The 25301-nt window shown below is 43.4% G+C and overlaps 1 protein-coding gene across 1 annotated transcript in view; it reads right to left on the bottom strand.

Moving 5' to 3' along the window:
• The window catches only part of IL1RAP (interleukin 1 receptor accessory protein), a 121058-nt gene extending 103877 nt beyond the window's left edge, over positions 1 to 17181 (bottom strand). The window contains exons 1-2 of the mRNA XM_081814056.1: positions 17011 to 17181; positions 13017 to 13220 (exon numbers count right to left, since the gene is read on the bottom strand). Of these exons, the coding sequence (XP_081670182.1) occupies positions 13017 to 13072 (56 nt within the window). The 5' untranslated portion in view covers positions 13073 to 13220; positions 17011 to 17181. The remainder of the gene's footprint in view (positions 1 to 13016; positions 13221 to 17010) is intronic.
• Positions 17182 to 25301: the final 8120 nt, after the last annotated feature.

Here is a 25301-nt window from a genome sequence, read left to right as displayed (position 1 = left end):
CACTCCTGACATCCTGGCCTGCAAGCGGCTCTCCTTTGAAAGGGCAAGAAGAAACTGCTCTCAAAGACACTTCCTCATACACAGCCAGCTGCAGAGGGGCTCTTTCTCAGGGGATGCTTGTCCCGCCTGACTAGGACTTGTTTCAGGGTGTGTCTCCATTCCTCCAAGAGGCCTGCCCTGGGCAAGACTGCATTCATTCGTAATCTAAAAAAATTAAAAAATTCCGAGCTGGCCGCCAGCGGGAGGTTTTCCTACGCGGATGTGCACCTCCCACGTGCTCCAGTCACAGACACCACTGGGCTGGTGAGAGGCCCCGACGGATCGGTGCCAGGCCCAGACACAAGTCCTCCATTCTGACCCGGAGTGCTGCCAAGCGGGAAAGAACCACATCCTTCCTCATCCTAAGGCCCCTTCTTAAATCGAGCAGTTGTTCGAAGGGGAAAGCACAGGGGGGAGGGAGGAGGCGACATCACTAGTTGGTGTTAATTATAACAAGGGGAAACCTTTATTCCCAATATGAAGTTTCTAAGTGAATTCAACACAGAAGCTCAAGGCCGGAAAATCATTTTGATTCAAACATTTTCCAAAATTCAAATATCCCTGTAACATCCTTGCCAAGTGGATGTGTAGTCCCTCTTTAAATAACTCTAAAGACTGTGAACTCATTACCGAGGTAGTTTTCATAGGGCCTGAACTCTAGTTAAGTGTCTCCTTATGTTGAGCTGGACCCCGATGCCCTGGAATTTGTACCTACTTGTCCTGGTTGAGGTCCCTGGCACCAAATCAGAAGCCTTCTCTCTTCCACAGACACCTGAGGGCATTCAACCCAGGGGTTCTGGTATTTGAAATCAGCATTGCCCTATCTCCATAGACCTCACTTTCCAAAATGGGAGCCTAGGGCTTTTGCAAAGCTCTTGTTCCCTTCCTTGCTTCTCTGAACCTCAAAAGCAAGAAAAGGATACTTGAGAAAATGAAAAGATCATTAAAACTGGAAGAACTGGTGTCGATTGATTAAGGCACTTCCGTATGCTATTTAGGCATAAAAGGAAATTGAAAAAGGAGCTGAGGAAGCAAAATGACCGGGGGCTAGTTCACCCAAGCAGGGTTTCTAGGGAATTGTCAGACTGATCAGTGTAGTAACTGAACATCTGTCACAGATGCCCATCTACCCGTAGGCAAACTGGAAGGGGCCACAGGACAGAGGGCACGCCTCAGCACAGTGAAGCAAAGCGCAAAGTTTCGGCATGGGCTTTGGACTCACATAGACCAGACTCGGATCCTCTGGAGCTGTGTAAGCTTCTGAACCACACACTCTCCGTTGCCTTATTGGTGGATGGGTCAGTAAAGCATCTCATGGAATCAGGTATGAGGATTACGTGAGAGAAAATTATAAAGCACTTGGCACACAGTAAACACTCAGATTTCTCAGCTATTATTCTTTATTATTATTATCAGAAATCTAGCCTTCAATTCTCCGGAACTTTTCGCTACATAGCGTAGCAATGCAGGAAGCAGAAAACCCATATACCTGGGAGGGTGAAATGAGGTCAGTCCTCACGTGGGAGAACAAAAGCAGGAGACGCAGCACATTACAGTGGAAAGTACACTGTTCCAGAACTTAGAAGACCAATTACAGAGTTGTGGCTAACTCTAAACGAGACACACCACTCTCTATTGTATTGGCAGAGCCAGGGGCTTAGCCTCTTGACCTTAACTTTCTAGTATTCTCAGAAAACCGTTACAAGTACTCTGTGTAAAGACAGCGAGGAAGGTTTGATTTCTAAATGCCTCCTTCTCCTCCCCTGAACCATGTCTCTATATCAGTAACTGCAAAAATCCTACACACCCCAAAGCACAGAACCTGAAGTTGTGACCCAATTTGATATGCCTTAAGGATCCCTGTAAGAGGACAAAACTCTTCAGGGGTGCAATGAATAGAGGTTATAGGTTTTGAATTCACTTGCTGTTGGCCGTTGCAATCTCAGCAAATAGAGCAGTCGGTATGTGTGTTCTAAATAAATCAAGACAAATGAATGAGTTCTGCTGTGTTTCAACAAGTAGGAAGCCAGGAGATATGTTTTATAAACATTTGGGAGTATGTGCTTGGAAACGCTCATAGGAAAGACTTACAGAATGACCTAATTCAAAGATGTGTAGGTCTCCTGTGGGTGTCAAGGTAGCTGTTCAGGTATGCTTTGGTAAAGAAGTCCTTCTTCCTTACCCTGTGTTTGGTGTTCTGTGCTTTGGTGGAAAGAAGTAAAAATCCTGCAAGGGGGTGAGGAATCAGACAGCTGGAACTGTACCACTGGGGTTACAAAGAGCCTGCGCTCTAGGTGGGACAGACCTTAGAGGTAATGAAGTCCAAAAACAGTGGGCAGATTTAGGACAGGGACACAGAAGAACCAGGAATGTGCCCCAAGAAGATTACCAGGCAGTGGTGCATAGTGTGAAATGGAGGGATGAGCCATAGCAAGGTGTCCATTGAATCTATGCAAGTGCAGCGAGTGCTCTTGAATCAAGGGCTAAGTGGTCACTTGATGGTTATCACAATCTCTGAGCTTCAGTTTTGCCACTTAGGCCAATTCAGACCAAAGTGACCTTGCAGAGTTGTTGTCAAATCAAACAAGCTAAGGGACATGTAAGTCATTTGCAAATTGTTAAGCACTTGGACAAACAGAACAGAATACTCTTATTACTACTCAGTAAAGCCAAAAAGCATTATTTTACTAAATAAGGGATGTTTATTTTTATAGGATCTTCCTCTCAAAATGATATTGACATGGTTGCATAAACCAATTTCATGTTGGTCCATGTTCCAATTGCATATACACTTTTTCTTGCTTTTCACATACTGGAGGCAGAATCATCAGGGAATTTTAAAGAACAGTTATCAAGGTATATTACAGTCAACATATTAGCTGTATGTCAAATCACCTTGGCTTGCAATTGTACACCAATATTTTTAATTCCCAGGATGATCCTGAACAATCACTTATGATGATTCTGAGTCACTTTCCCAGGTGAAAATAGAAGAATGCAAATTTTCTTGCCTGGAGTATTATAATAGAATGTTCATCAATTGCCCGTGTGCCCCCTCCCCCGCCGCCATTTCTTTCCTGAGCTCCAGTGCTATGACACCAAATATCAGATCTGTCTAAAACACACATCTGATAATGCCCCTCCCTTGCTCAAGAATATTCAGTGTTTCTCCTTGCCTTACAGGTTTAGGTGCAAATTCCTCAAGAGAGTATTTAAGGTCCTCAACAATACGGTCTTGGCTCAGCTTTTTTTTTTTTTTTTTTTTAAGATTTTTATTTATTTATTTGAGAGAGAGAGAGCACATGAGAGGGGGGAGGGTCGGGAGGGTCAGAGGGAGAAGCAGACTCCCTGCCGAGCAGGGAGCCCGATGCGGGACTCGATCCCGGGACTCCAGGATCATGACCTGAGCCGAAGGCAGTTGCTTAACCAACTGAGCCACCCAGGTGCCCTTGGCTCAGCTTTTTTAAGTATGATCTTCAGTGGCCCTGGTGCTTGAATACCATCTCCCAGTCAAACTGGGCTCTCCCCAAGCAAGGCACCAGCTTCCTTCCTTCACTTCATGTTTTCTTCCTTTTCCCTTTATCTGGAGTATCACTCGTGGTTTTAACTGTGTCAGTTTAGTTCAACTGGAATTATGTTTTCCAGAATCCCATTCTCTGCATGGTTCTTAGGGGTAGCCACAGGGAATTGTACGTGAGATTTGGATGGGAGAAGTGTGACAGTATCCATTGTTTTGCGAGGGCCTTTCTAGGCCCCTGGGTACTACTTACTGCCTCTCACATACATAATGGCCAGTCTGGTGGCTGACCTGCTAAGAGGGGGCAGCCAGCCTTCAGTTCCTGACAGATCTCTTCCTTCAACCTCTCCAAGTCCGAGGCCAGGCAGGTGTGGAGCTCTGTGGCTAAGCCCACCAGCTCCTTCTGCAGGCCACCCACATCATCAAAGTTAGGTACAGTGAGAGATAATTAAGGGTTGCAGTTTGTCCTCATGGGTTCCAGGTTGCTCTCTTCCCCTTCACATCCAGCTTTTCTTCCTAACTGCCTTGCCTACCATAGGCGGAGGGAGTTTTCCACAGACTTCTTGGCCACCACCTCCTCAGGGTCCTGAGTAAGTGACTTTTTCTTATCTCCCACTATCCCCTTTTGGGGCTTTAATGGTCCAGCTTCTCCCCCAATTGTAGGTCCAATCCCTATGATAAATCCCATATTCCATATCATCGACCCATTTTATTCATGCTCCTTGGTTGGACCCTAACTCGTACACTGCTCTTCCCCTCTAGTCTATGTCCAAAACCTACCCATCAATTCAAGACTCACTTCCTCAGTTCCTCATAAACCCCTTCCTGAGTGACACAGCTATCTCTTTAAAACACAAACATGTTTTTCCACATATCTTTTAAAGTTACGTTATCTACTCTTACACTCTTCCAAATACTATATGAGTTGATTGCAAACCCCTGTGAATATCTTACCTTTCAAAAGAATCTACAAATTCTTATTCTTCAGGGGTTGCGTTTGTGTGACTATATTTTAACCTCCACATCTCACTAGTGTCTTGCCTACAAAAGGTTCTCAGCAAATGCTTATGGCCCAAAGGAGTAAATGTATTACCAGTGCTACCAGCCCCTTTTTAATACCACAGGTAACCAAAACCCAGTGCTTCTGTATATGGCATGGCCTCCCTTGTATGGAGACTATTCGGTAGCGACTTTACCTTTCTATTCCCTTCCCTTAGAGAAGAGCTGTCTAATCTGAATCCAACCCTGTTTATTTTTATCGTACACACAGTTCTAACAAAACTCATCAGCCTGCTCCCTAGTCTAGAGTAAAGCGGAAACAGCTAATTATATGGGGAATAGAGAGAAAGCTGCTACAGCAAGACATGCTGAAAGCAAGAAAAAAAATAGCAGACAATGAAAGGGAGAGAGGCCAGAAAATTTATGAAATTAACACAAATTTAAAAGCATACTGGTCTACGGCCATTTAGTACATGGGTAAATGATCTCATCTCAATGAATTTTAAAGGAATTACAGTCCACTCCAATAAGCTGTCCTGAACCACCAAGATTAAGTAAAGCCACATATCTTAGAATAATCGCCTTCTGAAATTATTTTTAAAACAAAAATTTTGAAAGAAAGTTACATACTGAAATCTTACCATTTTTTAAAAAGATTCCATAGCCACTCCCATTCTCAGGGGGAAAAAAGGGTGTTTTTTGTTTTCGCTTTTGTTTTTTTTTTAATTTTGTCATGCATTCATTCAGCAAATAGATAGTGAGTGTGTCAACCATGACTCAGGCACTGTTCTCATGTTTGTGTGTGTACATATGTGTGCTGTGTGTGTGGACCTTTCCTCCGAGGAAATCATCAAACTTGGGAGAGGTCCGACGATAAAAGTTACATCTTTTAAGTATCTCACAAAGAAAAAACAAAAAAGGTCATTGTAAGTCAGCACCACATTGGTTTCTTACAAAGAAGCAAGCAAATGCAATCAACAAAAGAGGACTGAGTTCATTGTTACTAGTTTCTTCCAGGGCAAAATAAACTGTGGACTAGAGTGAAGTTTCTTGCCTTCCCCACACAACCTTTGTCTCATTTCTCTGCCAAACATCTCTTCACTGCAGGGAAGGTCCTCGGACACAGTTTGCTTTGGAAGAAAACTGTGACAAAACATAGGCAAGAAATATTTGATTTTATCATCACAGCCTCCCCGATACATGTATGGAGGCAACTCGAACACTCCCATTTTTCCCCCAGTTTAAAACTAAAATTTAAACTTTAGATAAAGTTGCTATAGGATTGAATGAGATAATAAACATAAAGCATCCAGCACAGCTCTTGGCACGCAAGAAGCACTGGATCAATGGGAGTGATTATGAATTAGTAAGAGGTCTAAAACTTGCAGCATGTTCTATAAATGAGTCTCACTGAGTGTTATCTAGGGTAAAATTTGAGTCTTCTGTTTTCCCTTTGCCACCCAGAATGTTCTGGAGCCATCACTGGAAGACAAAGTAACTCCCGCAAGCCAGGTCTGGCTGGGGAGAAGGATGGGCGGGGGGAGAAATGCTGTCTGCAGGCATGTCAGGTGTCAGAGACAGACAGGGCAGTCCTACAGCATCGTTGCTCCCACATCGTTTCCCAGGACTGGCCCTTCTACCTGCAGGAGTTCTCTGCTGAGGTTAAGGGACAGTAATGGGTCCTGGAGCAAAATTAGTATCACTGATTATATGACTGGGTCTTTGGCTCTGATTTTTTAAAGAAGTTAATAAAATAAGCACAACTGAAAAACTGCCTGAGTATGTAAGTGTAAGCATGTTTGGGGAGGTTATTTTAGTTCAAAAAATAATAAAAATAGCTCAAATGGACTGAGGACTAATTATGTTCCAGGCACTGTGCTAAACACTTTATGTACATACTTAATCCTGACAACGCTTCTGTTCTTGTGCCAACAACTCCAACGAGGACCCAAGTTTAAAGATGTTAAGTAAATTTACCATATCCCGGAGGCAGTGAGTAGCATTACCCTACACGGATTGTCTCAGTCTAAAACCCACATTTTGGGGCACCTGCGTGGCTCAGTCGTTAAGCGTCTGCCTTCGGCTCAGCTCATGATCCCAGGGTCCTGGGATCGAGCCCCGCATCGGGCTCCCTGCTCGGCGGAGAGCCTGCTTCTCCCTCTCCCGCTCCCCCTACTTGTGTTCCCTCTCTAGCTGTCTCTCTCTGTGTGTCAAATAAATAAAATCTTAAAAAAAATAAATAAATAAAACCCACATTTTTACCATTACATGCTAATGAAATGATAACGACTTGAAAGAATAGGTCACGGATTAATTCGCTGATTCAAGACATTTATTGAACTATTCCTTTATAAGAATCACCATGAAGTGGGACAAATAGAGATGAAAAAATATTCAGGGTCACTTACAATCAGAAGGCAGAATGGTATAGTGGTTACACTTGCCCCAAGTTCAAATACTGGCTCTACCACTAACTAACCTCTGTGACTTTGAGCCTCAGTTTTCTGTTCTACAAAGAGAAATAATAGAGGAAGATGCCTGGCATATATGAGACTACATATGCATATCTCAGTAAAGACTTCATGGAGGAGTTCTATTTCTTGAGGAGTTAGGCACCATTTAGATTTGTACAGCCAGAAAGAAGAAACTGATCTTATATGGAATTAAATTTGCCTTTCATATGCTTACTCCTCAATACATCAGATTTCAGAAACTGGTACTGAAAATCTTGTAAGGAAATAGCTCTGGGTCCAGTGTTTTGGGGGACTGATTACATAAAACACCTACACAAGAACTGTAAAATTTCCAGCTGAATTGAATTGAGCAACAATGCATACATTTTCATCCATTACTTAGTACATGTGGAAATAAGAATGATATCATTTGAGAAAAAGCAAAGGAATCTGGTTTTGCCTATTTTGTCTGTGTGTATGTGTGTGTGTTTGTTTTGAGACATTCTAATAAGAAAGTCTATGAATGACACATCAATGAAACTGAACTGTCTTTCTCCTCCGTTCATAGGACCCTATATAAGATCAAAGCAGTTTGGGCGCCTGGGTGGCTCAGTTGGTTAAGCAACTGCCTTCGGCTCAGGTCATGATCCTGGAGTCCCGGGATCGAGTGCCGCATCGGGCTCCCTGCTCAGCGAGGAGCCTGCTTCTCCCTCTGACCCTCCCCCCTCTCATGTACTCTCTCTCATTCTCGCTCTCTCAAATAAATAAATAAATCTTAAAAAAAAAAAAAAGATCAAAGCAGTTTAACTCCTCATCTTATACATAAATTCTTCCATTTTGCTTCACTCTTTGTTTGAGGCTCCAAAAACATCAAACCTGGTCGTCACCCTACTTCAATCCTTTCCGTGACCTCCTGCTGCATTTTGCACAAAATCCCAGCTCCTTCCCACAGTCTACAAGAAAGCCTGATGTGGCCCTGGCTTATCTTAGGACATTATTCCCAGTCTTTCTACCCCTCTCACCTGGGCCCTGCCTCCTTGACCATGATCTCAGACCAGCCTGGCTCCTTCGCAGGCTTTTCCCTTAATTCAAATGTCACCTTCTCAAGGCAATATGCGTATATATGTGTATTAGTGTATACATGTGTGTATATGTATGTGTATAAAACAAGTTTTTTTTATTTCAATATTACATATGTAATTTATTTTCTTGTCCAGTTCCATCTCTTTCTTTCTACCCCTTGAGGACAAATAATTGTACTAACACCTATCTATGCATTTATTTATTTATTCATCATTTCCTCATGATTAAGCAGCTGCTATTCTCGAGGCCCTGTTCATGGGATATAGCAGGGAGCGGGGTCGCTGGCCTTGTGGGTGTTATATTCTAGTAGGGAGTGAACTAGACAATAAATAATGGACAGACTAAATATGTGGAAGCTGATAAAGGTGACAATCGCTATGGAAAAAGGAAAAAGAGTGGGTCAGTGAGATGAGCACTGGCATGGATGGAGATGGAAAGCAGGAAGGGGGGTAATTTCATATAAAGCAACCAAATAGACTTCGCTGAGAAGATATTGGAGCAAAAGCTTCAAGGAGGTGAAGGAGTTAGCTTCGTGGTTATCTGAGAGACTGGGGCAGAGAGGAAAGAGAATGCAAATCATACATGGCCTTACAAGGTATTTTATTTTTTTTTTATTTTTTTATTTTTTTTAAAGATTTTATTTATTCATTTGACAGAGAGAGACACAGCTAGAGAGGGAACACAAGCAGGGGGAGTGGGAGAGGGAGAAGCAGGCTCCCCACTGAGCAGGGACCCCGATGCGGGACTCGATCCCAGGACCCTGAGATCATGACCTGAGCCGAAGGCAGACGCTTAACCGACTGAGCGACCCAGGCGCCCCCTTACAAGGTATTTTAAAGACCGGCTTACACTCTGAGCGAAATAATGTGTGGTTTCTTGTGCTAGTCACTGTTCTGGGAACTTCATTTGTATTAACTGACTTAGTCATCACGAACAATCCAATGAGTTACATATTGTGTTTATCTCATTTCACATGAAGAAATTAAGTCACTTGCCCAGAATTATACAAATGAAGCCAGAATATGAACCCATGTCACAAGACTCCAGATCCCTACAATATCCTGCCTCTTGGTCTAGAAAATTCTGATCCAGTGATTCGGAGACTTCAGTGCAGAGGCCCTAACTACCTGCTTCCTTAACAAGCTGTCCAGGTGATTCGGATGTAGATGGTAAGGGCGCCACAATTTCCCACCAGTCTAATTCCTCCTCCACATGAAAACTTTCCAGATATTTTAAGGTAAGTATCACACTCATTTCCTATCCTTACCATCCCCATCGTTTGTCAAATTGGGGAAAATTTCCTTAGACCAGTTGAAGCATCTACTCAATACACACCCCCTCTCCATCTGGTTTCATGTGAATTTCATTATAGGGCTGAGGCTTTGGGGTAAACAACAATGCTGAATGAGGAAAGGAATGAATATTTATTGAGGGTGGGTGCCAGGTATTAAGTGCTAGGGACTTAAAACATTTTATCTGACTTTAACCTCAGTAACATATAAAAATATATAGATACAGGTACAGATATAGATATAGATGTGTATCTATCTAGGAGATGGCTAGAGTATGCTAATTGCCATTTCCCAAATGAGGAAACTAAGTCTGCAAAGGCTAAGCAAGCAGTATCTAGGATTCAATGACTCTAAAGCCAGCCAACTTTTCACTACCCACTCTAACCATTCAATCCCCAACCCCCGCCATTGTTTCATTCTGTAATTGGAGACCGAAGTCTAATCTTCCAGAAAAATGCTATTTAGTGTGTATTTCCACTCTCCAGCATCCATCATTTCTGTAAGTTGAAAGAACTCCTATATTTATTCAATGAGAGCCAAGCCTCTTCCATGGGCACTAAATTAGCTCAAAAGAAGAAAGCAGAAAATATGCACTCATAATGCTAAAATTCAAATGAAAGCCAAATATTTTATCTCTTTATTTCTTTGTAGAAGATTATGGTGATTAATGGTGATACAGAGCTTGCCTTATATAAAAAGGCTCTCTTTTCATTTCCTAAACAATAAATGTCAGTGTGCATAACCCAGCCATCCATTTTCTCTTCCCACCCCCAAACCTGGATCCTGAGGGGGAAAAATGGTTTACAGGTCATGGGAATGTGGCAGAATCACATCCCGAAGGACACGGGAGGTGTCTTTGTGGATCTGACTCCCAGCGCAGCGCTTAGTTGTGAGTCTCACTGAGGACAAGGAGGCTGCTGGGCATCTGGGACTTAGGGTGCCCCACACGCCACGGTGTGTGGGTACCTCTGTGGAAAGAAGAAGACACTTCTTCTCCTAGCTTTTCACGCTATCTCCCAAGTCATTACTCTAAGGCACAGACTCATAGAACACCATACCTTGGAGAGCACCTTGCCCAAATTTCTCATCTTAGAAATGAGAAAAAGGACTCTGAGAAGGAAAAGCAATTAACCAGTAATGGGGCTGTTGGACTGAATCATTAAGGGGGAGAAAACACATAACTTGGGAGTTGGAAAGCTGGGGTCCAAGCCCCAGTTCCACTATGTGCTAGGTGTGTGGCCTTAGCAATATTTAGCCTCTCAGACTCAGGATATAAATGTTGTTAGCAACACGTGCCTTAATTACCTCAGATTATCGGGGGGGGGGAAATGTGTGTGCATGTGTATATAATAACAATCATTTTGAGCGCTTAAAGTTCTCCATAAACTAAAACTGTTATAATTTGAAACTAAGTCTTGTACTTTCTATTCCAATATCAATTTGGGCATGCAAGTGAATATCATTGCAGCTGTTAATCATAATAAAGGTTAAAATTCCCATGCACCAGGCCCTTAACAAATGTTATGGCATATGATTGACATCTATCAAAAGCTTGATGAAATGGGTTTGATTATACCCTTTTACAGATGATGAAAATAAAACAGAGGGCGCCTGAGTGGCTCAGTCAGTTAAGCATCTGCCTTCGGCTCAGGTCATGATCTCAGGGTCCTGGGATCGAGCCCCGTGTGTCAGGCTTCCTGCTCGGCGGGGAGTCTGCTTCTCCCTCTCCCCGCTGCTGGTGCACACTCTCTCTCTCTCTCTCAAATAAATAAATAAAATCTTTTAAAAAAGAAAAGAAAAGAAAGCAGAGACAGACCAAATAACTTGTGCAAAGTCACACGCACGGAAGCTGGTCTTGTGCTAAAGCTCACAAATGTTATATAGGCACAGTTACATAGCATCTAACCATAACTAGCTTAAGGAACTGTGTTATCTATGAAAAGAACACTTTCAGATATCAGAGTTTATAAAATGACTGGTTCTCTTTTCTGTTGCCTTTAGCATTGATTGGGAAACAAGGAAGCCAGTGTAATCCTAAGAACTTATGTGCCAGACAGGTAGAAACCACAGGCATCTCCTGGTTATAAGCTAGATATAAAAGGTCACCTGGCTGTATTCCAATTATATCAAATAATAGCTGGACGGATGCTCATTCTTCATTGCTTTTAGAAATCTTGAGATCGAAGTTCATTGCAGCTGCCCACCTCCCTGGAAATTTCCTATTTTCTTTCAGGTAATTAATTTATGACACTTGACACTGGCCTTGCTGTCAATATATGCAAGCAAGTCCTTCCTTCCCCGTGTTTGCTGCAAAACACCCTTTATTATTAGGATCAAAATGTCTTTTTTTCCATCATTGAGCCAGGGATGTCCAACCTTCCTAGAGTCTGTGACTCCTTAGCATTTTTCTGATTTTGTAACCATAACATTAAAGGAAATGAGAGTTACTTCCAAGCTGTAGATACAGCCTTTGAGATAATTAGTAATATAATAAAGTGTGAGAAAACGAGAAATCCAACGCTGGGCCTATCTGACACAGTATGAAGCCATCATTCCCTTCACTCTGTACTTTTTACATACAAGGCACTGTGCTATGTTCTTCAGCTGCTTAGGTGCTAATCAGGGACTTGGACAAGAACACAAAGGGACAAATTACTGGCCCAGGGTGAAAACAAACAAAAAAGTTTTGAAAATCACAGTAGAGATAGGAAGAAGATGGTATAAGCATTTCAAGGGGTCCCACAGACTGGGAAGGATGAGGAAAGGATTCTAGCAACAGGCGTAGGAAGGTAGAGGAGGAAAGAATATGGCTGCTGAGGCAGTATGGTGTGAGGACACAGGGAGGGGACATTCCTGAATCTAGCTCTGCAAGTCCTCTGATTTGATGGCATGGTTTCTAGCAAACACGGTACAGTAGACCAAACGCGTTTGAGCTCAGGCCAGTTCTAGTTCTTACTAATTGACTAAACTTGAGCAAGTCTGTAAGTCTCCCTGAGCCTCCGTTCTTTCATCTGTAAAAGGCAGACAATAATATATATCTGAGAGTTATTTTTATGCTTAAGTGAAATGACAGAAGTGCACGCACCAATGAATGTTGATTACCTTTGCCCTCCTCTGTTTGACCGGAAAATAGATCCCTTGACATAAAACATAAGGGTATTTTCTCATTATTCCCCTTTCCCTTTCTAGCCTCAACTTTTACAAACAGATAACGGAGACAGAATTTAGAGTTGAAGGGAATCTTAAAGAAAAATAACAATGTTTTGCAGCAGAAGAACCACCCATTTGAGGCCGAGAGCCTGTGACTTCTCAGTCACAGGCAAGATAATACCAGGCTCAGAATGGCAGGATGGGAATGGGTGGGTCGTCAGTCCTAGCCTAGGCCCTCAGTTCTAGTCCAGAGGCCACACAATCTCAGGTCTTTCTTACCCACTTAACCTCTCTGAGCCTCAATTGCCTCAAAAATACACAGGATCCCTGCAAGGATTGAATGAGGTGGTATTTATAAAACACTCAGTACAATCCACAATGGAATTCAGTAGGGAATAGCTATTAAACTTTGATTTTCACAATTTAACAGACTAATAAATTGAAAGAACTAATGGCAGAAGAAAGAATTCATGTTTAAAATACCTCCTGTGAATAAGGTGCTGGGGTAGGGACTCCAGCTTCTGGGCAGGCATCAGCATTCCTGGCAGAAGAGGCAGCTGCTCACCGGACTTGCCACAGGTCCCTGTCGGACTCTACAGCTCCACACTGCCCCAGGTGCCAGATCAAGTCGGGCTACCGGGAGGTTTCCCCATCAGTGCCATAACCCCCTCGGTGCATTCTCACTTTCTAAAAAAGAACACAAAAACAAAAACCCAAACCTGAGCCAATGAGCAGCTAACCTGAATTAATCTCCCAAAATATCAGATGCCAAATGTTCTGTAACTTTCCCATTCTTTGGGGTTTTTATTTCTCCCACAGAACAACTTCCAAAATGTGCAAAGAGCACAGTAGGTGGCTCTCTTTAATATTTCACGGGCAAGGCAACAGTGACTCACCAGATCCTACATCTGTGTCACCAGCAGAAGCCCTGACAAAGTTGAGCAACAAATGAAACTGTGTGTGCTGGAGATAACCTTTATTTTTTTTCTCTTCTGCTTCCTCCTCTGATTTCCTCCAGCCACATTCTGCTTTTCTAACAGTGCCAGGTAAGATGACGCTAACTGGGTACCTTTTGGCAAAAGCAAACATATGCTTCCAAATGCCAAAAGCAAGGAGCAAAATGTTTCTCCCAGAACTGCATTTGCAAGCCTGTCTGCTTGCTGCAAAGCAGAGAAACGTGATGGCCTGTGGGGAGTCTCAACGGATAAATGGCCCCATTGCCTGGGCCAGAAACAGATCTGTTCATTTTCCTACATAAGCCTGCAGCCATCGGTTTCCACAGGGAGGACTGGGGTTCCAGACCAGGGATCAGCACTGCCAGCAAGCAGCGAGTGGTCTTTTCTGCAAATGCGGCCTTGCCTACTGCTCTCCATTACATCCTCTACCCACAGCATTAGTGAGAGAAGTGAAGAACGCTATGGTCACTCATGACATTTGTTGCTCAATCTTCTTACTACCCTATGAATTAGCACAAGGATGACAGAGGGAAGAAACCACTCAGAACAGGAAGAAATACATGATACAATTCTGAACTTTATGTCTTCACAGTCCCCCTCCTCTTAGGAATGGAAGGTGCATTACATCAAACGCAGGAGAGTAGGAAGGCTGCCTTTAGAGAGCAGGGCTTTCGAACTTCCTCTGCTGAGAGCTGGCCCCGCTCACCTCTACAGAGCATGCTTACGGATTGTTCCCTCAGCAAGGAAATTTCCTCTTTGGGACAGAAAGCATACCCTGCAATCACCAGCCCACTAAGGTCAACTTAACTGAGGTAAGTTGTTAAAGAACTCACTGGAGAGGTGACAGGGTGTGACGGGGAAAAGCCTTTAACTAGAAATTACAAGGTGTGAACTGTACTCCCAGGGATGAAACGTAATAACTGTGTGACTCTTAGCAACCTCCCCTTTCTCTGAGTCTCACTCAGTCTCTTCCTCTATAAAATTGAGACCAGCTAAGAAGAGATATCATTTAATGAGCAACTATTCGCTACATATACTTTATATCATTCCACTTAATTTTATCGTCACATGAATCCTTGGGGTTTTTCTTTTCCATTTTAGAATTGGATAAAACAAAAGCTCTAAATGGTGAAATACATCGCTCAGTATGACCTAGCTGCAGAGGAATTAGGGCTGAAATTTGAATTTGATCACAAAACCTAAGCTCCTTCCACCATTAATATGCCTGCCATGTCCTTCTCTCAGGGCTATTGCAAGTAGCAAGAAAGATAATATATATGGAATACACTTTGGAAATTTTAAAGTTCTCTACATATGTATGTATGAATTTTGTAACAAATAATCCGGATAAGGAGGAAAGGTATAACTGGGTATCCTTTCTTTAAAGAACTGGAACCAAAAAAAAAAAAAAAAATTACGTTCCAATCTCCCTTCCATCCCCTTGTTCTGACCTTATTTTTAACATTTTCCTTTTGCCCACAAGACCCCTATTTCTCAGGCACGCGTTCAGATGTATCCTGGCCAGCTCATCACAATGCATGCACACGGAACAGGCTGATGGAAGCAAGTGATCCCATCCCCTGCAAATGCTTGGTGCAGGAGGTACCTTCAGAGGCACCACCAAGTTCTCCCCTGCCCTCAAGATGTATCACACCCCCTCCTATGCACTCATCAATACCCCACGCAAATGGGAGGGACTGGGAAGCAGGCAGCCAACTATAAATGCTGAACACTCAATTCGGGGACTTACGGCATAGCCAGGAGACAGTAGTAAATAACTGCATGAAGTCAATCAGAATAAAATCAATTTTCATGAGCCTGGTGGGGATATATGAGGGGAGCTATTTCATTTTAAAAATAACAATAATTAAGACTAGACTAGGGATGTGTAGTATTTATGTTTAAATAAGGTAAGTCTGTCCAGAGGGACTTAATTTAGCAACATCACGGCATAATCCCAAAGAAGTACATGAGAACCGTGTTGCTGTTTTCCTCTACTAAAGAAAACATAAAGTTGCTTGTTTGACCTAAGACAGCAGGAATACAAGGCTTAGCACAGTCTGTAACATTGAAGGAACCTGAACTTCTCTTGTCTTGTTACTTTTCATCAAATTCAAGACCCTCTTTGCCCATAAAGGATGCCTCAGACCAGAGCTTCATAGACCTGAGGGGCTTGGCCTAAAACCGAGGGGGCTTGGCATCACTGAGAAACATTAATTTTATATTCCAACTCAAGCATCCATGATCAAAGTCACATAGAGACAGCACACAGAAAACACTTTCTATAAAAGCTGTTCAAACTCCAAATAAGAAAACGCCGCAGTATTCCAGATTAAAAAAAAAAAAAAGTCACTTTAAGGTAGTATGAAATCACCTTTCTGAAAATCCACCGTCTCCAGGGTTAGTGTATAACAATATTTACAATAGTGGCCATCAATCTCAAATTAACCAGATGCCAGGCCAGCCACTGCGCTAAACATACTATTTGAATTATCCCATTTCATCCTCCCAACAACCCTCAGGGCTCATTGTGATCTTCATAATCTCCATGTTGCGGCCGGGGGTGGGGGGAAACTGAGTACCAGAAAGATTGGATAACTTGCCCGACCAAGTTCACACAGCTAATACTCGGCAGAGCTAGAATCAAAACCAGGTAAATCCTCCTCCTCGGCTGGTAGCTAACCCAAGATCGGTGGAACACAGCAGCAAAAGCGCTTCCAGAGGCGCGGTGGAACTCAATTTCAGTACCGGAGGTGGAGGGAAGACAGGCTGGGGACTGGTTCTTAAATGAAAAAGCATAAGTTTGCTTTTATGTTTGTGATTTTTCTCTTCAACTCAGCTTCCTTGTTCCCTCCCAGCACTCAGAACTGACAGGGGCCATGGCTCCGTAAAGCCAGCTATTCCTAACCGTGGGGCATCCTATCCCCTACAGGACCACCAGCTTCCTCCCGGAGCTAGGAGACAGCTGTGAGTACCAACCCAAGTCATCGGCGCCCCAGCGTCCCTCCCCTGGCCACCGCCTCCCCAGGAGCCTGCCAGACACCCTCGGCAGGGGCATCTTTCTGAGAAAGCGGGTCAGGGGAGGACGGAGCGAAGCTGCAAGCAGCCTTTCCCCAGGCTGTCACAGCTCCTGGCTGGGAGCGGCATGAGACACGCTGGGACACACTGCCCTCTTCTTTCCTCCCCGCTCACAGCAGCGCCCTGGAGAAACCCAGGCGGGGGTACACCAACAGAGATCCCTCAAAGGGCTGGAAGTGGGGTGCAGCAACGCGCAGCCGTCCCCAAACTGCGGTACCTAAATCTCCACAAAGCAAAGATGGGGCTCTGGACAGTTGGGTTCGAGTCCCGACCACAGCAGTAACTAGCTGTGTGATCTATCCCAGTCGCTGCCTCGCTCTGTGCCACAGTTTGTCCTTCTGGAAAATAAGAGGGTTGAAGGAGACGATTTTCAGGAGTCCTTCCACCCTGAGGTTCTGTGGGTAGGTGATTCCTCCGAGCCCTCACGACAGCGAGAGACTCACCTTTCTTGGGAAGCAGAGTGGGTGCAGCGAACCAGTGGGGATGGGTGCAGGGTCGCCCGGCACTGCTTCTTTCGGTGAGTGGTCAAAGCGGAGCCCGGGGACCCTGATCCGGCCAGTCTTCCCCCAATGAACCTCTTACTTTCCGCCGCACTTTCTTTTTCCCCCTTTGGTGCTCCTCCCCCGGCGCGGCGCGATTGGCCGCCGCCGCGCTGCTTGGGCTCCACCCGCCGCCCTGGCTCGCCAGTCCCCGGCGCTCCGAGCTTCGCGGAGCCGCGGCCGCGGGGCGGCACCGAGGGCAGCCCCGCCCGCGGCGAGGAGGAGCCGCGCTGGGCCGGCCTGCGGACCGACGCGAGGCTGCGCCTGGCCCCGTCTGCCCTCCGCCACCGCCTCGGCTGGCTTGAGCGCGCCCGCAGAGGAGAGGGTGGGTCCCGGTGATTGGCCCGCTGCCCGGCGCGCTAGGAAGATACGCCCCCACTATACACAGAGATGCACACATGCGTTCATTGCAAGATCCTGGTCTTAGAGGCGAGATCGATGCCACCCTGCCTTTTCTCCCCGGCTCTGTGTACTTAGCTGTTCTGCTGCACCAAAGCCCTCAATCACTTCAGACTATAGGATGTGCGCGCGCCCACCGTGTGCCAAGCACAGAGTGCGACAGGAAGAAACAGACTTAATTTCGGTGTTCCGGAGCTCTTGCTCCCACAGTTGACAGTAGTGGGACAAACAAATGGTCATGACAGCAGAACTGAATCTGTATTTTCCACGGGTAGATACCCAGTGCCTAGCACAGTGCCTGGCACAAAGTAGGCCCCCAATACATGTGTATTCGAATGAATGAATAAATGTATGAACGAATTAAATAATCGTTATAGAAGGAAATAACCTCAAAAATATTACTTGCCTTTCTTTCATCCCCATTTCTCCAGATTTCTGCCAGAGACCTCAAGTGCTCTCTCCCATTCTAGATGGTAGTCTGTATAATCATCCTAACAGGGTTTATAATGACTTTCATTGTTCTTTGTTCACGAACCTTCTGTTGGTAGTCCCTCGTGATTTCTTCCTGACTGTAGTCATCTGTCCCCATTTTTGACACCTCCTAACAAAGGCCATCTACAAAGGCCATTGTCTCTTCACACATGGCTTGCCCACTACCACCTCCTTGACTTTTTTTCTTCCACATTTAGAGTTACGCAATTGAATCTTATTAATTTATCCAAGAAATGGAGATCCAAAGAAAGCAATTAAGGCAAAGGAGAAAAAAAGACATGAACGGAGAAAAGGGGCTGAATGGACTATCAGGTGGAACTAGCAGGTGGCAGTCTCTACAAAGATGTCCAGCAATGCAAAATTCAGACAGTGCCCCTGCCTTCAAGGAGCTTAACTCCCCATCCGCAAAATAACAGGATAATCAAAGCTGTAGAAATGTTCATGTTCTTGTGCTTACTAATATCACTTATGAAAGTTAATCCCGGGGGCACCTGGGTGGCTCAGTCGTTAAGCGTCTGCCTTCGGCTCAGGTTACGATCCCAGTATCCTGGGATCGAGCCCCGCATCGGGCTCCCTGCTCGGCGGAAAGCCTGCTTCTCCCTCTCCCACTCCCCCTGCTTGTGTTCCCTCTCTCGCTGTGTCTCTCTCTATCAAATAAATAAAAATAAAATCTTTAAAAAAAAAAAAAAAAGAAAGTTAATCCCAAGAAATGATTATTTGTCTCTGGCTACCTGACTCATAGTCCATGCTCACAACATTGTTACTGAACCCAAAAGCAAATAATTCAAAAGAATTTTTAAAATTACCTGTACAAAGCAAAAATAAAACCGTTCTTTGATTTATTATTCATTCATTGAACATATTCAGGGCATGGACTTTTGTTCTTATATAATACATTTATCAAGCACTTACATAGGTGCTTACAATGTAGTAGGCACGTTGCATATATCGGCTCATTTAATTATCATGACCAATAGGGTACTATTATTACCTGCAACTTATCAATGAGATAGAGAGAAGTTGTATCTTGCCCATGGCTACAAGCGTACAAGTGGAGAATGCAAGATGAGAACTGAGGCAGTGAGTCTTCCTGCTATTAGCTGCTCCGCTATACAGTCTCATGTGCTTCCTAGAAGTCAAGACTGGGCGCTCGGCACATGCTGGTGATTCAAAATTGAACCACATATAGTCCTGGACTTTGAAGGACTACTCATAGCTTAATGAGGCTGACAGACATATAGAAAAATAATCATTGTATTATATATTGTAATTTGAAGATAACATAAATGGTTGGGAATGGAAAATGAGGAAATAACTAATGCTGTATATTCACACAATAAAATATCTGCTGTCAAATTAACATATTATGAAAATATGTCCACAAAAGAAAAAGGCTTACAATATAATAACTTTGTGTAAAAGTTATGGAAACATACGTCCAGTAACTGAAAGAAATGTGGAAAAGTGTTAATGTGTTGGGATTATGAGAGTATAAGCATAATTTTTTTTTTAAAGATTTTATTTATTTATTTGACAGAGAGAGACACAGCGAGAGAGGGAACACAAGCAGGGAGAGTGGGAGAGGGAGAAGCAGGCTTCCCCCCGAGCAGGGAGCCCGATGCGGGGCTCGATCCCAGGACCCTGGGATCATGACCTGAGCCGAAGGCAGACGCTTAACGACTGAGCCACCCAGGCGCCCCTATAAGCATAATTTTTAAATTTGCTTTAATGTCAAAATGTTATTGTAACAATTAAGAAAAAATGTTTTAGAACTCATGTACTAGGCATTCAATGAACAATTGTCCCCTAAATGAATGAATGACTGAGGCTACAAACTCATAAGTGTCAGCACCTAACAGTGTTGGGTGTGTAGAAGATGCTCGGTAAAATATTCTAAAGTTGATTGAAGTATTTGGAAATGCATTACTCTCTCCTTCCCCCTGTTACTATCCCCCACCTCTTTTTTCAGATTATCTTTACTCATATGCCTCAGAATATTGCTAGTCCCTTGAAACCAATCCAATCAGAGTCTTGGCCCTAACCCTTTAGAGTCTAGGTATCAAATGACCTCCTCTTAGCCAAATTCAATGGTTAATTCTCAGTCTTCATCTTACTTGACCTATCAGCAGTATTAGATACAGTTGATCAGTTTCTCCTTCAAACTCCTTCTTACCTGACTTCTCATTTTCCATTGATTCATCAGCTGCTCCTTTCCAGACTCTTTTGTTGGATCCTTCACCTCTTCATCATCTCTGAAGTTTAGAATGGCTCAGAACTTATCCTTGATGTGCTCTGTTCCCTCCCTGGGAGATCACATCCAGACACACAGCATTCTCAAACATTTGTGTGACAATCACCAGTGAATTTAATCTACAGTCTGAAACCCAGACTCTATTTACCCTGTTGCTTCCTTTATATATCTTCTTAGATGTTTCGTATATATTTCAAACTTTACATACTCAAAAAAAAAAAAAAAACTATTTCCACCCCTCACCAAACCACCCCCTCTCCCAGTTTTCCCAGTTTTGTAAACAACACCATCTCTTACCCAGGTGCTCAGGCCAAAAAGTTGGATTCGCCATTGATCCTTGGCTTTTTGTCATAGCTCATCTGCAAAAAAGCAGCAAATTTTCTGTTTCCTTTACATTCAAAACACATCTCAAATCTGACCACTACTTCTCTTCTCCACCACAACCACCATAGCCCACATCACAGTCCTCTCTCTCCATTCATTGGCCCTCTGCTTTAAATTCTTGCCTCCAGGGTCTTTTCTCACCCTTCCAAGTGACTTACCAATGGAAATCAGAATAAATACAAGCTAGGCATTGAGGGCAAGGACCTTGGAGCCAGACCAACTGGGTTCAAGGTCAAATTCTGCAACATATTAATGTAACTGGTCAAGTTACTTAACTTCTTTGTGTCTCGGTTTCATCAACTATAAAATTAATTAATAATATAATGTCTACACCAGAGAGTTGTAAAATTAAATGAGTTCATTGGAAAAGAGACTGGCACATCTGAAGTACTATATAAATATTAGTTATTATTTTTACTATTAATAAAATGTCATCCTCTGCTCTCAAATATTCAATGAATTCTCATCATGATTAGAGAAATTTCCAGAGTGCTTACAGTAGCCTACAAGACCCTACATGATTCAGCACTGAATTATTTTTCCAGATCTCTTACTGTGTGCTCCTCACTGCTGTCTGCCCATGCTAACATGTTCCCATGCTGGACCCTTTGCATTTGTTATTCCCTCTACCTGGAATTCTCTTCCCCCTGGCTTGCTCCCTTACTTCATTCACATCCCTGCTCAATTGTCACCTTCTGAAACCCTTTCCCAACAACGATCAAGTACTACTTCTTTTATACTTTATCTTAATTTTTTTATTTTTAATTTGCCTTTTGAATGTTGCCTTCACTGCAATGTAAGCTTCAGGAGGGAGATATGATGTTTCCCTAGCAAATAGACAGTAGTCTGGACATAGTATTCATTTAATAAACATTTGCTGAACTATGAATCCAGTCCAAAACTCTCATGATTCAACTGGGACCCAAAGATATTAAGTGACCAATTCCTTTCCCCCCTCCTTTGATTTACATTTTTTGCAAGGCCAGAATAATTGGAAGAGAAGAAATAAAACAATAAATAGCTTTTCTTGGCTGGGAGCAGAGGAAAGAAAGTACAGTACAGAGACATTTTACTTTGAGTTTTTGGATGGAAGGTGAAGAGCAGGACTGAGCCAAAAGGGAAATTGCGAACAAGGAAACAGGTAATGATGTCACCTTCCTTGTCCTTTTATGTTCCCCCTTTTTATATTTCTTAGCCCTTTTTCCCTTCCATCCCCCCACCCCACCCCAAGCCCAATAGCTGTTCTCTCTATGTCCCCTTGCAGGACTCAACTATGCCTTTTCCCATTGCCCCTGCAGTGCCCTGTTTTCCAAGTCAGTTCTCCTTCTTGCTCCTTAGAATTTCTGTCCCTGATAAAAGCCATTCTACCCTCAGTTTGGTTGGTCTAGGTGTAGGTAAACAAGCCGGTTGAACGTAGTTGTGTTAAGATGGAGACTACTAAGAGCTCAGCCCTATCTCACCAGTGGTATGTGCTCAGGTGCCCAAATGCTATTGAAAGTCAAGTGGTGGGGCGCCTGGGTGGCTCAGTCGTTAAGCGTCTGCCTTTGGCTCAGGTCATGATCCCAGGGTCCTGGGATTGAGCCCCACATCGGGCTCCCTGCTCAGCGGGGAGCCTGCTTCTCCCTCTCCCACTCCCCCCGCTTGTGTTCCCTCTCTCGCTGTGTCTCTCTCTGTCAAATAAATAAATAAAAATCTTTTTAAAAAAAAGAAAGTCAAGTGGTTTGGAAGAGAAAATTTGGCTGTGCAGTGGGAGACTTTCTTCATGCCTATCCCTCCACCTAACAGCTATGTGACATGCAACCCTAGAAGAAGAGAGGTGAAAGGGGGAATTCCTGGATCTCTTCCAGAACTCTCTTTGCACAGGGGTGAAGGTGAGCCCCAGGAATAGGTGACTCCGCATGGAGGTGTCAAAGTTCAACACAGCTGGACATTAGTTAAATCCAAAGAAAATGGATTTTATTCTGTGACTACTGACAGCTTGAAATACAGAAATGCTTCAAATGTAGGTGTTAAAACAACAACAACAACAACAAAAAACCTAAGCTTCATTCTGATTTGTGCAGAGGAAATTTAGGTGTTTCAAAAGAGAATGAGGGAGTGGGGAGGAGAGGGGTTCAGGAGAGTCAGAGGAAAAAAACTTACAAGAGATTGGTCAATGTAAATACGATTAGGCCAGCTGTATCTGCAGGTTGGAAGTTATTGAAGTTAAGATCCTATCCTCCCACAGAGCCTGGCCTTCCTGATGATTACATTTCAAAGGAGTAGCTCTCAGGTCCTTGAGAAAGATCCTTCAGTGTTGAGATACATATTCACAATCCTGAGCCCTTTTTAGTAAATGCTCTAAGAAAACGAGGTCAGAGGTCTATCATCAGATGTTGGCTAGAACAAACAGTAAATTTTCCTGGCAGCCTTGAACTTTCTCAGGCAGGCATTTTAATGGGAGGTAGGGTCATCACAGGGGCACAGCCTTATGCTGCTAAAAGCTACAGTAGAGTTTGGTCTAGTCTCTTAGCACAGTGGTTTGGATGGAGTTGTTATGTGCTAAGAATTCTGTAGTGCTCAGAGACCACTAGATTCTCCCACTAGATACCCGTCGTCGGAGAATCAGAAACCCCATTTTCCCAGTTGCTTCTCCTTTAAAACTGGCTTCGTCTCCCTTGGAATGCTTGTGTTCATGGTCAGGCCCCTCCTGTGCCATCACGGGAGCATATCTAGATGAGTGACAGGGTGACGGGCAAAGACATGTTTTCCAAAAGACAGACGGAGTCTTCTTGGCCTATGGCCTAAAGCTCCTAGAGACTGTTAGAAAAGACCTAATTTTTTCTCCCTGCTTTTCTCCTTCCAAACAGAAGCTTTGAAGTAAAGGTCAGGATTTTAATAAAGTCTTGGAGGAAGGTTATTATGCAATTTTGACACTTAACTACAGCAGGAAATGTAAAGACAAGAACTTTGCATGCAGAAAGGAGAAACTTACCTTTATGGTTCTCACTTGGTCTTGTAAGTAGTTAACAACACATTTACCAGATTCCAGCCTCCAAAATCCAAAATTTGGATAAATTGAAAGCATGCTCTTTATAGAGATATCATCACCTATATTATCCCATAAGCCAAACCACTGCAATATTCTTTAGAGCAGACTCAATCTCAGTCGTTCACTCTCTGGTGAATAACAACCAATCAGTGCCAGGTAAAATCATGCTAATATTTGCTTGTTCCTACAGCACTATAAGAGGGCTGGGCCATTTAGACTTTTTTTTTTTTTTTTCCCCCTGTGCAGCAGGAGGAAGACTGAATGATCTCCTAGAAGGCAGGCACTTATATTATTCATCTCTAGAGAAGGATTTTCAAATAGTCATCTGGGATTCAGAGACTTTGTATGGGATTTTTTTTCTCTGCCACCAGCATTAAGAAATTTGTTTTATCTTTTATTCATTTGTTTATTCAAACGTGTTAAACATTCACTCTATACAGGCCCTGTGGGTGATGCTGTGGTAGGGTGGACATGGACCTTTCATTATAGAAGAAGACACAATGTCTACTTAGATTCTACAAAGCAAGGTTGAAATAATCTCTCTTCTTCAATGAACAACTATTACATGGCATGCCCTTCAGACATGCATTATTTCTAAATCTTACAATAGTTTTGAAAGGTAGACCTAGTTTTCCCTACTTTTAGCCTTGAGAAAATAAAGTCAGAGAAGCTTACTTGCCTAAGGCCCCACAGCTAGTTAGAGTTAAATCCAGTGGCAAACCCCAGATTCAATACCTTCTGAAGGCCAGACTTCTCCAAGCTACACTAAAGGCCATGAGAAAGTTCAAGTAAAATACTTTTGGAGTATGGAGGAAGGAAAATTGCTTCTGTTTGGAGGGGATCAAGGAAGGAAACTGAGAAGGTGCCAGTAGGAGGGACTGGAAAGACAGATGGAATTAAGATTCGTGGTGATGAAGAGGGAAGGAGTGAGCAGCTACAGAACAAGGGAACAACATTCCCTTGATGTTGGATGGATTGAATAAATATTCATCCATCCAACTACTATTCCATATATAAATAAAAGAACTGCAACGTGAGGTGGTAAGTGCTTCTGGAAAGAGATAGCACGATGCTCATGTAAGCACACGATGACGAGAGGTGGGAAAGGAGAGTGGGGTGACTCCTCTCACTCGCCGGAGAACATGTGGGAAGGAGTGGGAGAAAGGGCTCGAAACTATATTTCAATTAGATATTGGAAGAAAGGGGGAAATCCTATTGAAATGACCCACTAGAGAACAAGAGCTGTAACTGACTGGACTTTATATCCCAGAACGGTGCTTGACATAAAAAAATGTTTGAACAAATGCGTGAGTTACTGATGCCTGCTGAGGCTCAGGTGCTCTCTACTCCTGGTGCTTTTTACAAACATTACGTCATCACCCCAGCATCTCCATGAGACAGGTATTTATTTTTTTCCTATTTGAGACATACGAAGAATTCTAAGGCGCATTGAGGTAAGATGGCTTGCTCAACATCACAGAGCTAAGAGGATGTAAAGCTGGGATTTAAGTTTTGACACTAGACCTTGTCATTTTTTTTCCCCCACTCTCTGTCCTGCTCCAAATGCCAGGCTAAGGCAGTGCTGTCTTGTTAGCACTTTTGTTAGTATTGTAAAGAAACATTTTCTGGAAGTGTAAC

The sequence above is a fragment of the Leptonychotes weddellii genome, chromosome 1, assembly GCF_054177405.1.
Source record: "Leptonychotes weddellii isolate Sample4059 chromosome 1, ASM5417740v2, whole genome shotgun sequence".
Lineage (NCBI taxonomy): Eukaryota > Metazoa > Chordata > Mammalia > Carnivora > Phocidae > Leptonychotes > Leptonychotes weddellii.
The sequence above is the reverse complement of the archived record's forward strand: the minus strand, read 5'-3'. Positions and strand labels throughout refer to the sequence as shown.